Source organism: Schistocerca serialis, chromosome 3, assembly GCF_023864345.2.
Source record: "Schistocerca serialis cubense isolate TAMUIC-IGC-003099 chromosome 3, iqSchSeri2.2, whole genome shotgun sequence".
In the NCBI taxonomy this organism is placed as follows: Eukaryota; Metazoa; Arthropoda; class Insecta; order Orthoptera; family Acrididae; genus Schistocerca; species Schistocerca serialis.
The window spans coordinates 402,546,919-402,561,588 of NC_064640.1; the positions used below are offsets into that span (position 1 = coordinate 402,546,919).

Here is a 14,670-nt window from a genome sequence, read left to right on the forward strand (position 1 = left end):
AGTATTAGAAACACTGTAATGAGCATGTTGTAACTAAATAAACAAAAAATAATGATAAAATAAAATAAAAAATCGGTTTATGTACTACTCCGCATGCCATCCTACTTTTCATGACAGAGGGTACATCTAGGTCCGCTATGTCTCTCCTCATCCGTGTCGCAATCCTGAATAGCACGTGAAAAGATTGACAGCCTCCTTTGGCCCTGAATTTTTCTGATTTACAACCGTTTTTGTATCACTATTAGTGCATGAGAGGAATTTATATCTTGTTGATTATTCTTGGAATGTACGCTTTTGGAATATTGCAACAGCAAACCTCTCCATGACGGGCAAGGCCTCTCATGGATCATCTGCCAATGGCGTTGGCGGAGTGTCTCCGTGAAGCTCACGCACGCGCTTACTACATGAATCCGTGACGAATCATAGCGCTCTGATCTGAATCTCCATATCTCATCTGTTACCATTAATACTCCCTGTAAGGGCGTCATATTGATGAGAATCAAGAATCGCTCGAACGAATATCTTGTAAGCGACTTCTTCCAGGGTTGAATTACATTACTTTACAATCCTTCCCATGAATCTCAGTCTGGTATGTGCTATTTGTACACCTAGTTTTGTGTGGTCATCTTATTTTCGGTCACTCCATGTTTATACTCCTAGATATTTTACGGTTTTTAATGTCTGCCGTCTTTTTTTCGTCAATATTGTAATCGAACAGAGACTGACCTCCTTTGCGATATTTTTCTCTTTTTTAAGTAGACGGTCAGCTGCCAGTCCTTGTGCTAAGCGTTGACCCCCTATAGGTCATCCATCATTCCAGTAGCCATATTATGTATTTAAACATTTTTATATCTGTACATAAGCTTACACGCATCTCTTCAGATCCAGATACCTATCTTCAGTTAAACAATTTTTGTTGATTTTGTATTTCTGGGTCACTTATCTTAATATTTATCAAAATCTGCAATTTCGGCGTTCGTTTGATGATTGATTGGAAGCCCCAAATTACGATTTTCCACAATGAAGCGGCTTTGTATATGTGATTTCTCATTTAGTTAGCTGCAGCAGCACTGGGTGATTTAAGCGATGACTAAGACTTATATTGATCCATCTAAGACCAAAACGTCTTAGCATTCTTTGTCAACACTAAAACTTCTTAGCATTCTTCGTCGGACCTGTCGGCAAAATTTTCGCTTCACTCAGTGCTCCATTCGCGCTCATATTGGCTTCGTCTAGGTTTCCTTTTCCAAAAAGCCTTTTAATCCACGTAAATCAGCGATAAAGCTTTCTTTACTTATGTAGCATCTTTTTAATACGGGTTACAGTATTCAGGATTAAAGACTATTCCTGCTACTAGTGAACCAAATACATTTCAGTGTTACATATAATTATGAAATTTCGTATGCTGCAGTGCCACACTCAGTAATGTTGTAGCATTTTATAGTAATATTATTGACTGTAATATTGTGCCTCTTATCCGTGTTTTAAGCTGCAGTATTTGCCTGTGTTGCAGCAACGTGCATTAGCGCGCAGAAGACGACACCCGAGGGCGATTGCGCCCAGGAGCGGCTGGCACAGTGTTCGTCCTCGTTGGCGATAATAACAGACCAGAGTGACCTCGGCTTCATTGCCAACAAAGATGAACTCGAGAAGGTTTGCCCGTACGTACTACTCAATATCGGCATATAAGAAAACTTTCTATTGCGCTTTTTCGCCTGCTGTACGAGTTTTATCCTCAATATCTCCTAGAACGGAGCGGAGGTAAGAAACGGATTGGTCATCTCCAACGGTAAGATTGTATTAAGTACTTCCTGACTAAATTACTAGTGAAATAAGAATAGTGCCCTTATACTCATGAACTTGTGTCTGAGGTTTGGCTCAAATGGCTCTGAGCACTATGGGGACTTAACTGCTGTGGTCATCAGTCCCCTAGAACTTAGAACTACTTAAACCTAACTTACCTAAGGACATCATACACATCCATGCCCGAGGCAGGATTCGAACCTGCGACCGTAGCGATCACGCGGTTCCAGACTGCAGCGCCTGGAACCGCTCGGCCACTCCGGCCGGCAAACTGGTGTAGGCATGCGTATTCAAATACAGAGATATCTAAACAGGCAGAATACGGAGCTGCGGTCGGCAACGCCTATATAAGACAACAAGCGTCTGGCGCAGTTAGATCGGTTATTGCTGCTACATTACCAGGTTATCAAGATTTAACTGAGTTCGAACGTGGTGTTGTAGTCGGCGCACGTGCGATGGGACGCAGCATCTCCGAGGTAAAGATGAAGTGGCGATTTTCCCGTACGACCATTTCACGAGTGTACCATGAATATCAGGAATCCGGTAAAACATCAAATCTCTGACATCGTTGATGCCGGAAAAAGATCCTGAAAGAACGGGACCAAAGACGACTGAACAGAATCGTTCAACGTCGCTGAAGTGCAGCCCTTCCGCAAATTGTTGTAGATTTCAATGCTGCGCCATCAACAAGTGTCAGCGTGTGAACCATTCAAAGAACCAACATCGATACGGGCTTTCGGAGCCGAGGGCCCACTCGTGTACTCTTGATGACTGCACGACACAAGGCTTTACGCCTCGTCTGGGCTCGTCAACACCCACATTGGACTGTTGAAAACTGAAACATATTGCCTGATCGGGCGAGTCTCGTTTCAAATTGTATCGAGCGGAGGGACGTGTACGGGTATGGAGACAACCTCACGGACCCTGCATGTCAGCAGGGGACTGTTCAAGCTGATGCAGGCTCTGTAATGGTGTGGGGCGTATGCAGTTAGAGTGATATGAGACGCTTGCTACGTGTAGATACGACTCTGACAGGTGACACGTACGTAAGCATCCTGACTGATCACCTGTATCCAGTCACGTCTATTGTGCATTCTGGCTGACTTGGGCAATTCCAGCAGGACAATGCGACACCTTCACGTAAGACCATTTGACGCGTGTACCGTAAATATCAGGAATCCGGTAAAACATCAATGCTGGGCCATCAACAAGTGTCAGCGAGCGAGCCATTCAACGACACATCATCGATATGGGCTTTCGGAGTCGAAGGCCCAGTCGTGTACCCTTGAACATCGCGCGACAGGAAACCTCGCCTGGGTCCGTCAACACCGACATTGGACTGTTGATGAATGGAAACATGTTGCCTGGTCGGAAGAGTCTCGTTTCAAATTCTATCAAGCGGATGGACCTGTAAGGTTATGGAGGTAACCTCATGAAGCCATGGAACCTGCATGTCAGCAGGGGACTGTTCAAGCTGGTGAATGCTCTGTATTGGTGTGGGGCGTGTGCAGTTGGAGAGATATGCGACCCCTGATAAGTCTAGATACGACGCTGACGAGTGAAACGTAGGTAAGCATCCGGTCTGTTCACCTGCATCCATTCATGTCCATTGTGCATTCCAACGGACTTGGGCAATTACAGCAGGACAATGCGACACGCCACACGTTCAGAACTGCTGCAGAGTGGCTCCAGGAACACTCATCTGATTTTAAACGATTCCGCTGGCCACCAAACTCCCCAGTCATGAATATTACTGAGCATTTCTGGGATGCCTTGCAACGTGCTGTTCAGAAGAGATCGCCACCCCCTCGTACTCTTACGGATTTTTGGACAGCCCTGCAGGATTCATGGTGTCAGTTTCCTCCAGCATTACTTCAGACATTAGTCGAGTCCATGTCACGTCATGTTGCGGCACTTCTGCGCGCTTGCGGAGGTCCTACACAATATTAGGCAGAAGTACTAGATACTTTGGCTATTCAGTGTATAATATATAGGGTGAAACACTGAAAACTCATACCGCAAACATTATGGAAATGGAAAGTTGTGCTGATGTACAGTTTTCACAGACTGGATTGGTAGTGGCCGACCACTGTGGCCGAGCGGTTCTAGGTGCTTCAGTCCGGAACCGCGCTGCTGCTACGGTCGCAGGTTCAAATCCTGCCTCGGGCGTGGATGTGTGTGATGTCGTTAGGTTAGTTAGGTTTAAGTGGTTCTAAGTCTAGGAAACTGATGACCTGAGATGTTAAGTCTCATAGTGCTTAGAGCTATTTGAACCATTTTTTGAAATAGCTTGACACTAACCTCTTTCGCTTCAATTTATTCGACAAAATCCGCAGTTCATTCGTTAAATCAGTTTCCACAACGCTAGCTAGATCCCTGGGGTCACTACCACGTATACCTTTATATTTTCCTTATAACTGGATCATAACATTACAATTCTGAGTTCTGAGTTACAACTGACTTTACTATTTTATATTATTTATTGCATTATCAATTGTTGAGTTACTTCTTACATTTTGAATAATGTGATAATCCTCTAAAAAATAGTACTTTTACGCCTGAGAAGTGGTCCTTTTTACATTCGCCCAAATTTCTAATTTATGTTTATTTTGGTGCATAACAATGCGTCATTAGTAAGATGCATATCCAGCTCGGTAAAAGATTAATGTATACAACTATACAACTTACACAACAGGAGTCATGCTAAACACTCGAAAATCGCGTAAGGGCCTGACGTGAAACAAGCGCTGTATCATTGTAAGAGGAACACAGGGCAGCGAGTGCGCCGGGGCTTACCCCAGTTCTTTACTACCAGCGCAACGTCATCATAACGCGCCATTGCTTAACGTACGAAGGATTGTATCATAATTTAAAAGTGAAATTAAAAATTCAAATAACTTTTCCCAACTTTGTCAATGTATACTTGAGTATATTAGTGTTAACAGTGTAAAGTTTCATAATGATCAAATGAATACGTTAGAAAAAATATACACTCTTAAGAAAAAAGTCAGTGGCACTGAGCAATAAAATTAGAGTGCTAAAAAGTTGTCATAGTGTGCAAATGTAAGTCACAGTTAGAAGTTAGAAGTCTCAACTTGACCTGAGAAATATTTTGATTAAGATTGGCGTTTTTGTCGAAAAATTTAAGCCGCTGTATATACACTCCTGGAAATGGAAAAAAGAACACATTGACACCAGTGTGTCAGACCCACCATACTTGCTCCGGACACTGCGAGAGGGCTGTACAAGCAATGATCACACGCACGGCACAGCGGACACACCAGGAACCGCGGTGTTGGCCGTCGAATGGCGCTAGCTGCGCAGCATTTGTGCACCGCCGCCGTCAGTGTCAGTCAGTTTGCCGTGGCATACGGAGCTCCATCGCAGTATTTAACACTGGTAGCATGCCGCGACAGCGTGGACGTGAACCGTATGTGCAGTTGACGGACTTTGTGCGAGGGCGTATAGTGGGCATGCGGGAGGCCGGGTGGACGTACCGCCGAATTGCTCAACACGTGGGGCGTGAGGTCTCCACAGTACATCGATGTTGTCGCCAGTGGTCGGCGGAAGGTGCACGTGCCCGTCGACCTGGGACCGGACCGCAGCGACGCACGGATGCACGCCAAGACCGTAGGATCCTACGCAGTGCCGTAGGGGACCGCACCGCTACTTCCCAGCAAATTAGAGACACTGTTACTCCTGGGGTACCGGCGAGGACCATTCGCAACCGTCTCCATGAAGCTGGGCAACGGTCCCGCACACCGTTAGGCCGTCTTCCGCTCACGCCCCAACATCGTGCAGCCCGCCTCCAGTGGTGTCGCGACAGGCGTGAATGGAGGGACGAATGGAGACGTGTCGTCTTCAGCGATGAGAGTCGCTTCTGCCTTGGTGCCAATGATGGTCGTATGCGTGTTTGGCGCCGTGCAGGTGAGCGCCACAATCAGGACTGCATACGACCGAGGCACACAGGGCCAACACCCGGCATCATGGTGTGGGGAGCGATCTCCTACACTGGCCGTACACCACTGGTGATCGTCGAGGGGACACTGAATAGTGCACGGTACATCCAAACCGTCATCGAACCCATCGTTCTACCATTCCTAGACCGGCAACGGAACTTGCTTTTCCAACAGGACAATGCACGTCCGCATGTATCCCGTGCCACCCAACGTGCTCTAGAAGGTGTACGTCAACTACCCTGGCCAGCAAGATCTCCGGATCTGTCCCCCATTGAGCATGTTTGGGACTGGATGAAGCGTCGTCTCACGCGGTCTGCACGTCCAGCACGAACGCTGGTCCAACTGAGGCGCCAGGTGGAAATGGCATGGCAAGCCGTTCCACAGGACTACATCCAGCATCTCTACGATCGTCTCCATGGGAGAATAGCAGCCTGCATTGCTGCGAAAGGTGGATATACACTGTACTAGTGCCGACATTGTGCATGCTCTGTTGCCTGTGTCTATGTGCCTGTGGTTCTGTCAGTGTGATCATGTGATGTATCTGACCCCAGGAATGTGTCAATAAAGTTTCCCCTTCCTGGGACAATGAATTCACGGTGTTCTTACTTCAATTTCCAGGAGTGTATTACACTCAGAAAACTGAAATTTAGTATGTAGCAACAGTATCATCTAAAAACATTAAATATGTGACACCAATAAGCTACAGCTAGTATGTTGCAAGTTATTTACTAAAAACCAAATTTGGAAAAAAATGTTCTTATTCATGGTTGATTAAGTATCATTTGTATTTGAAATAGATAGTTCTAATTACAGCACTCGATTGCACTCACACAAAAATACAGCTGTGCCAAGTTTCAAAACTCTATTGTAAATAACAGTGATAACAGGGAATCTTAAAGAGACAGTTCAGAAGTCATGCTCTACTGTCGCTTTCGTTTTAAAAATTCTAAGGAGCAAAGTTTAAATACAGTCAAGCAAAAACCTTTTCAGTAACTAAAGCAAACTTAACTCTATTAATATAAAAATTAAAATGAATTAAATTGTTAAACAGTAGAGCGTTTAATTAATATGTGTCATTTAGTACTGTTACCTGTGCCTAGAGCTGTTGATACAGGTATTCCGTTCGGCGGTCCGCTGCGCCCCTATACAGGTTGTTACAAAAAGGTGCGGCCAAACTTTCAGGAAACATTCCTCACACATAAAGAAAGATAATATGTTATGTGGGCATGTGTCCGGAAACCCTTACTTTCCATGTTAGAGCTCATTTTATTACTTCTCTTTAAATCACATTAATCATGGAATAGAAACACACAGCAACAGAACGTACCAGTGTGACTTCAAACACTTTGTTACAGGAAATGTCCAAAATGTCCTCCGTTAGCGAGGATACATGCACCCACCCTCCGTCGCATTAAATCCCTGATGCGCTGATGCAGCCCTGGAGACTGGCGTATTGTATCACAGCCGTCCACAATACGAGCACGAAGTCTCTACATTTGGTACCGGGGTTGCGTAGACAAGAGCTTTCAAATGCCCCCAAAATGAAAGTCAAGAGGGTTGAGATCAGGAGAGCGTGGAGGCCATGGAATTGGTCCGCCTCTACCAATCCATCGGTCACCGAATCTGTTGTTGAGAAGCGTACGAACACTTCGACTGTAATGTGCAGGAGCTCCATCGTGCATGAACCACATGTTGTGTCGTACTTGTAAAGGCACATGTTCTAGCAGCACAGGTAGGGTATCCCGTATGAAATCATGATAACGTGCTCCACTGAGCGTAGGTGGAAGAACATGGGGCCCAATCAAGACATCACCAACAATGCCTGCCCAAACGTTCACAGAAAATCTGTGCTGATGACGTGATTGCACAACTGCGTGCGGATTCTCGTCAGCTCACACATGTTGATTGTGAAAATTTACAATTTGATCACGTTGGAGTGAAGCCTCATCCGTAAAGAGAACATTTGCACTGAAATGAGGATTGACACATTGTTGGATGAACCATTCGCAGAAGTGTACCCGTGGAGGCCAATCAGCTGCTGATAGTGCCTGCACACGCTGCACTGGTTCTCCCGTAGCACTCTCCATACCGTGACGTGGTCAACGTTACCTTGTACAGCAGCAACTTCTCTGACGCTGACATTAGGGTTATCGTCAACTGCACGAAGAATTGCCTCGTCCATTGCAGGTCGTTCTAGGTCTTCCCCAGTCGCGAGTCATAGGCTGGAATGCTTCGTGCTCCCTAAGACACCGATCAATTGCTTCGAACGTCTTCCTGTCCGGACACCTTAGTTCTGGAAATCTGTCTCGATACAAACGAACCGCGCCACGGCTATTGCCCCGTGCTAATCCATACATCAAATGGGCATCTGCCAACTCCGCATTTGTAATCATTGCACTGACTGCAAAACCACGTTCGTGATGAACACTAACCTGATGATGCTACGTACTGATGTGCTTGATGCTAGTACTGTAGAGCAATGAGTCGCATGTCAACACAAGCACCGAAGTCAACATTACCTTCCTTCAATTGGGCCAACTGGCGGTGAATCGAGGAAGTACAGTACATACTGACGAAACTAAAATGAGCTCTAACATGGAAATTAAGCGTTTCCGGACACATGTCCAGAAAACATATTTTCTTTATTTGTGTGTGAGGAATGTTTCCTGAAAGTTTGGCCGCACCTTTTTGTAACACACTGTATAAATACTGCCAGAGAGACAATGGGAAGAGACACTTTGTCTCGAGAAGTCAAAATGTGTTCGCGTCAGTCAAACGCCCTCGGCTAGTATTTTAATACCTTAATTTTTTATTTGGAAAGTGGGGTAAGTCCACTCTTTTATAACAACGAGAGATCACATAAAAGAAATTTACAGGAAAATAAACGCACAAATTATGTCATATCTCATTTGTTCAAAAACGCTCACTCACTGATGGGTCTCACAGAATTGTATTCGCAGCTGTTCGTTGCACCTGGCTGACAGGTAGTACATCATACTTTAGAGTACTGCTGGTGGATGTGTGATCTACCGGTGATACACACCACCAAGTGGGAACATCTAGCGTCAGACACTGGTGGTACACGCCAATGTGAACGTGTCTACATCTACTTCAACATCTACATAGATACTCTGCAAGCCACCGTACTGTGTATGCTGGGGTGTTGTGTGATGTCCTTAGGTTAGTTAGGTTTATGTAGTTCTAAGTTCTAGGGGACTGATGACCATAGATGTTAAGTCACATAGTGCTCAGAGCCATTTGAACCATTTGTGTATGCTGGAGGGTACCCTAAACCAAAACCAGTCCGAATGAGCCCTAATGTCTCATTTCTTATCTTCGTGGTACTTATTCGCATTGTATATGATGTCAAAACTGATGATTTTATTGCGGCTTAGGGAGAGCACGAGGAATGTGAATACGAGCATGGTTACGAATCATGACAGTTTACCTACAGATACAAATTGCTTGGCTGATACACGTAACGGTATGTGTTGCAATGCCAGCCAGTATGCTACATTACTGACCACTAAAAGATAGATATGTTTACCCATCTGGACTGACTTTTAAAAAAATCGATTTATATCTACACTGATTAACAACTATTGAGGAACAAATGACACATGCTAAGGAACAACTGCCAGCTGGTACGGAACAGTCGACAACTGCTACGGAACAACCGACCAATGATAGTAAAAGGAAATGTAGAGGCTGGGACGTGTTAACTGCTGCGAAGCGTGAGCACGCAGCTCCGAGTGCAGTCGACTGTTCATGAAGTACGGCGTTTGACGAAGGTTGTTGTGGAACCGATTAGTGCGACATTCCCTGCCGTACTACGACATGTCTGCATGACATCATTACTGTGATGGACGAGCAGTTGAACGGCTGTGTCCAAAAGTGTCATCTCTTGATTTAAAAGACAACTGAAGGAGGAAATGCTGCAATTACGTATGGCGGTGTTCGTAGACGGGCCAACACTTCGCAGAAAGGTCGATAAGTAGCCGTAATGGCGAAAAGCAACAGACATTTCACTCCTATGCAGATCGCTGCAGACCTTGTAACCTCTACCGGTACACGTGTCTCTGCCAGAAACGTTTAGCGGCGATTAAATCAGGCTGGTTATATGCTCGGAAGCCTCTTAAATGCATCTCAGTTCAATCACGCCATCACCGAGATATTTTCCGTTGGTGTAGGGAGTACGTTGGATTTGGGGTTAGCAAGTGTTCCAGAGTGATGTTCTCAGATGAATGCTCCTTCGGGAACACTTTACACTGCACAGAATGCTTATGCACATCATCGGTATGGCCTAGGCTTCATGGTGTGGACAAGCATTATACATAATAGACAAACACCGCTGCACATCATTCCTCGATGTACTGTTACAGCGCAGTGTTATTGCAGGGAGATTATTGTGGATCATGTCCGTCTGTTTACGGGTGCGGTGGGTCCCGACGCCAGCCCAAACAGGACCACTGACGTGACGGAAACATTGGAAAGTGAGGATACTAAACTATGTAATGGCCTGTATACTTTCGCTATAGAACATACCTGGAATGTTCTTGGCTTTAATCGAAAACCCTGTCCCTGAAGCGTACAGGAACACTCCTCAACAGTTTGTTAGTCAGCATGAATAAAACGTGCAAAATGTGCATTAGTGCCTGAAGAGGGCATATTCCTTGCTGAGAGTCCGATACCAACATGTATGTTGGGAGACTGAACTGTGTCAAACATTAACGTTGTTTATGTCTCTTGATACTGCTTTCGTTTGTGGTGAAATTTCTACCAGTTTTCTTTATGAATATACCATTCAATATCTATTACGTATGTACTGTGTTTCATATCGCCCATCAATGACTGTGGTTTATTCCTATCCAACAATGTCTCTGTTCCTTAAAACTGTCATGCAGTATTGATATTAACGTGGAGTGTTATGAGGTGCTTCATAATGAAGGCAACGTTTATTATATCAAACAATGTAGTTGCAGTAATTGTCTCCTTGACAGTAAATCTGTGAATGCAAGGAACAGCTGCATACATGTACTAACAAAGGAGAGATCTGACTGTCTCGCTGGCAAGAGAATTTGTGATGTAAAATGTAAGCGCACTCAAAATTGGGTCGGAAGACACCTTTTCCTTCTGTAACGGAAGGGTTTGACATTGTTTCATCTGCCCCACGTGCGTAGGGCATAAGAGATGAATAAAAAACAAAGCGCTACAAAAAGGGAGTCAAAGTACTAGTACTTAAATGTATAGGAGGCTTTGCTAGTACGCATAATGACAATAAAGCTGCATTTTCGAATTAGTCTCTGGATTGAAAGAGACGTACAATGAAACTGTTTTAGATCACCTGCATATTGTGTTCTCTGGTTTCTCTGACAACATTCAGCAAGCTACCATTATCAAATGGCTCTGAGCACTATGGGACTTAACAGCTGAGGTCATAGAATATAGAACTACTTAAACCTAACTAATCTAAGGACATCACGCACATCCATGCCCGAGGCAGGATTCGAACCTGCGACCGTTGCAGTCACGCGGTTCCTGACTGAAGGGCCTAGAACCACTCGGCCACCGCGGCCGGCTGCTACCATTGTCACTGCTTCTTCCTATCGGCGGCTCTTAGCCACCGTATGTGAGCATTTTAGGAATGCATTTATGTCGTTTAGTGGGCAGGGACAAAGAGGGAACAATTCGGCCGTTAGCTATAGTGAGACTGATCGGTGATTTCCCATCTCTGGGGTGCTTACGATGGTTCTCCCTAACGTTGACGTCTCACATGCTGTTCTCGACGGCACGCAAATGCTGCAGCTCTCTACAGCTGGGCACTGCCTCACGTTTACCACAGTCTCATTTGTGTGGTGGGGATGTACACTCCTGGAAATTGAAATAAGAACACCGTGAATTCATTGTCCCAGGAAGGGGAAACTTTATTGACACATTCCTGGGGTCAGATACATCACATGATCACACTGACAGAACCACAGGCACATAGACACAGGCAACAGAGCATGCACAATGTCGGCACTAGTACAGTGTATATCCACCTTTCGCAGCAATGCAGGCTGCTATTCTCCCATGGAGACGATCGTAGAGATGCTGGATGTAGTCCTGTGGAACGGCTTGCCATGCCATTTCCACCTGGCGCCTCAGTTGGACCAGCGTTCGTGCTGGACGTGCAGACCGCGTGAGACGACGCTTCATCCAGTCCCAAACACGCTCAATGGGGGACAGATCCGGAGATCTTGCTGGCCAGGGTAGTTGACTTACACCTTCTAGAGCACGTTGGGTGGCACGGGATACATGCGGACGTGCATTGCCCTGTTGGAACAGCAAGTTCCGTTGCCGGTCTAGGAATGGTAGAACGATGGGTTCGATGACGGTTTGGATGTACCGTGCACTATTCAGTGTCCCCTCGACGATCACCAGTGGTATACGGCCAGTGTAGGAGATCGCTCCCCACACCATGATGCCGGGTGTTGGCCCTGTGTGCCTCGGTCGTATGCAGTCCTGATTGTGGCGCTCACCTGCACGGCGCCAAACACGCATACGACCATCATTGGCACCAAGGCAGAAGCGACTCTCATCGCTGAAGACGACACGTCTCCATTCGTCCCTCCATTCACGCCTGTCGCGACACCACTGGAGGCGGGCTGCACGATGTTGGGGCGTGAGCGGAAGACGGCCTAACGGTGTGCGGGACCGTAGCCCAGCTTCATGGAGACGGTTGCGAATGGTCCTCGCCGATACCCCAGGAGCAACAGTGTCCCTAATTTGCTGGGAAGTGGCGGTGCGGTCCCCTACGGCACTGCGTAGGATCCTACGGTCTTGACGTGCATCCGTGCGTCGCTGCGGTCCGGTCCCAGGTCGACGGGCACGTGCACCTTGCGCCGACCACTGGCGACAACATCGATGTACTGTGGAGACCTCACGCCCCACGTGTTGAGCAATTCGGCGGTACGTCCACCCGGCCTCCCGCATGCCCACTATACGCCCTCGCTCAAAGTCCGTCAACTGCACATACGGTTCACGTCCACGCTGTCGCGGCATGCTACCAGTGTTAAAGACTGCGATGGAGCTCCGTATGCCACGGCAAACTGGCTGACACTGACGGCGGCGGTGCACAAATGCTGCGCAGCTAGCGCCATTCGACGGCCAACACCGCGGTTCCTGGTGTGTCCGCTGTGCCGTGCGTGTGATCATTGCTTGTACAGCCCTCTCGCAGTGTCCAGAGCAAGTATGGTGGGTCTGACACACCGGTGTCAATGTGTTCTTTTTTCCATTTCCAGGAGTGTATATGTATTTCAGAGTTTCCGTTGTTAGTTACAAGCCTACTAGGACAAGCTTATAGTGAATTTATTGCTTTAACATACTATAACTTCATTTTTTAAATACTGGTGGTAGTCATTGTTTATACTGCATAATTAGCGATATGTTATAAGTGTACGCACTCGAATTTTCCGAACTTACTTACGAGTCTTATAGAGATGTCACACACTACTAATGTAGACTTAGCAACATGCCCGCATCTCGTGGTCGTGCGGTAGCGTTCTCGCTTCCCACGCCCGGGTTCCCGGGTTCGATTCCCGGCGGGGTAAGGGATTTTCTCTGCCTCGTGATGGCTGGGTGTTGTGTGATGTCCTTAGGTTAGTTAGGTTTAAGTAGTTCTAAGTTCTAGGGGACTGATGACATAAGATGTTAAGTCCCATAGTGCTCAGAGCCATTTGAACCATTTTTGAACTTAGCAACATCACTTTATGCTAACGACGAAGGTGAATTTAGCGACGTCGGAAGTGTGAATTTTTCATTGTTATTTATAAACCTACTATGGACACACGGACAGTGACATCACACACACTATAATCCATATAGAATATACACTTGGTATTTAGCTAGTGTGTGTTCGTTATTAAATAATACACTGCGTAAATTTTGAAACGTTCAAGCAAGTCGTATTTACGTATGTGTGTTGGAATACTGTCTGAGGGCCCACTTTGTAGAGCTTACATAAAAAAGTCATGAAATCATGAAATTATAGTAACTCAGCGAATAGAGCAACCCAGCCGTTTTTAACACACACTTTGACGCCACAAACACATGACTGACGTAGGCGTGACGTAGATTTGGTATGTAGCAATAGTTTGTTTGTTTAAATATCGTGCTGTGTTAGGTTAGTTGTACTTACAAGTCATCTTAATCCTTTTATTCTGCCTGGGGATGACATTTCATGATTATCGTCTCACTATGGTGAACAGACCTCGAACTATGCAGCCCACGCTGTAGTGATAAAAGGATGAAGAAGGTGAGGAGGAACTTGAATCTTATTGGTCCAAAGATAATTAACGCTCGCGACCTTTACTGTGTGTATTTAAAGCAATTCTAATACCGTAGAATAGACATCATCTTTCAGCCAGCCAGCTTTCGTTTATGTCGCGCAACTCCTTCTGGCGTTGCGATTTCTTTTTTTTTCCGTTAGAGAGGAAGAAAGGGGTCCTGGGGAGGGGGGAAACAAGGCCAGGTTATAGTTGGAAGGAAGGGTAAATGTCACGGCGAAGTTCATCATCTGGGATGGGGAGGCGCTGGAAATTGCTCTGATGAAGGAGATGGAGGGTGTGGAGGTGGAGAGTGGGAGGGATGGAGCGATAGAGGTGCAGTAACGGGTGGGGGTGGAGAGGAAGGAGGAAACCAGGGGGTGGGGGGTGGGATCAAGCCTGCGGACAATGTAAGGGATGTGGAGATGTTGGAGGAAAAGGAGAAGGTGGGGGAAGGGAATGAGGTCATACAGGAGCTGTGTGGGGGAAGGGAGGTGGATACAGAAGACAAGGTGGAGTGCATGGCATTTGAGGATTTGGAGGGCCTTGTAAAAGCGGGTGTGTGCGGAGATCCAGGCAACGCTGGCATAACAGAGGATAGG

The 14,670-nt window shown here is 46.2% G+C and overlaps 1 protein-coding gene across 1 annotated transcript in view; it reads left to right on the plus strand.

Annotated features, from left to right (window-relative positions):
* LOC126470889 (uncharacterized) overlaps positions 1–14,670 on the plus strand; it is a 284,322-nt gene that overhangs the window by 187,562 nt on the left and 82,090 nt on the right. Inside the window, exon 2 of the mRNA XM_050098913.1 lies at positions 1,514–1,661. Coding sequence (XP_049954870.1) covers positions 1,514–1,661 — 148 coding nt within the window. The remainder of the gene's footprint in view (positions 1–1,513; positions 1,662–14,670) is intronic.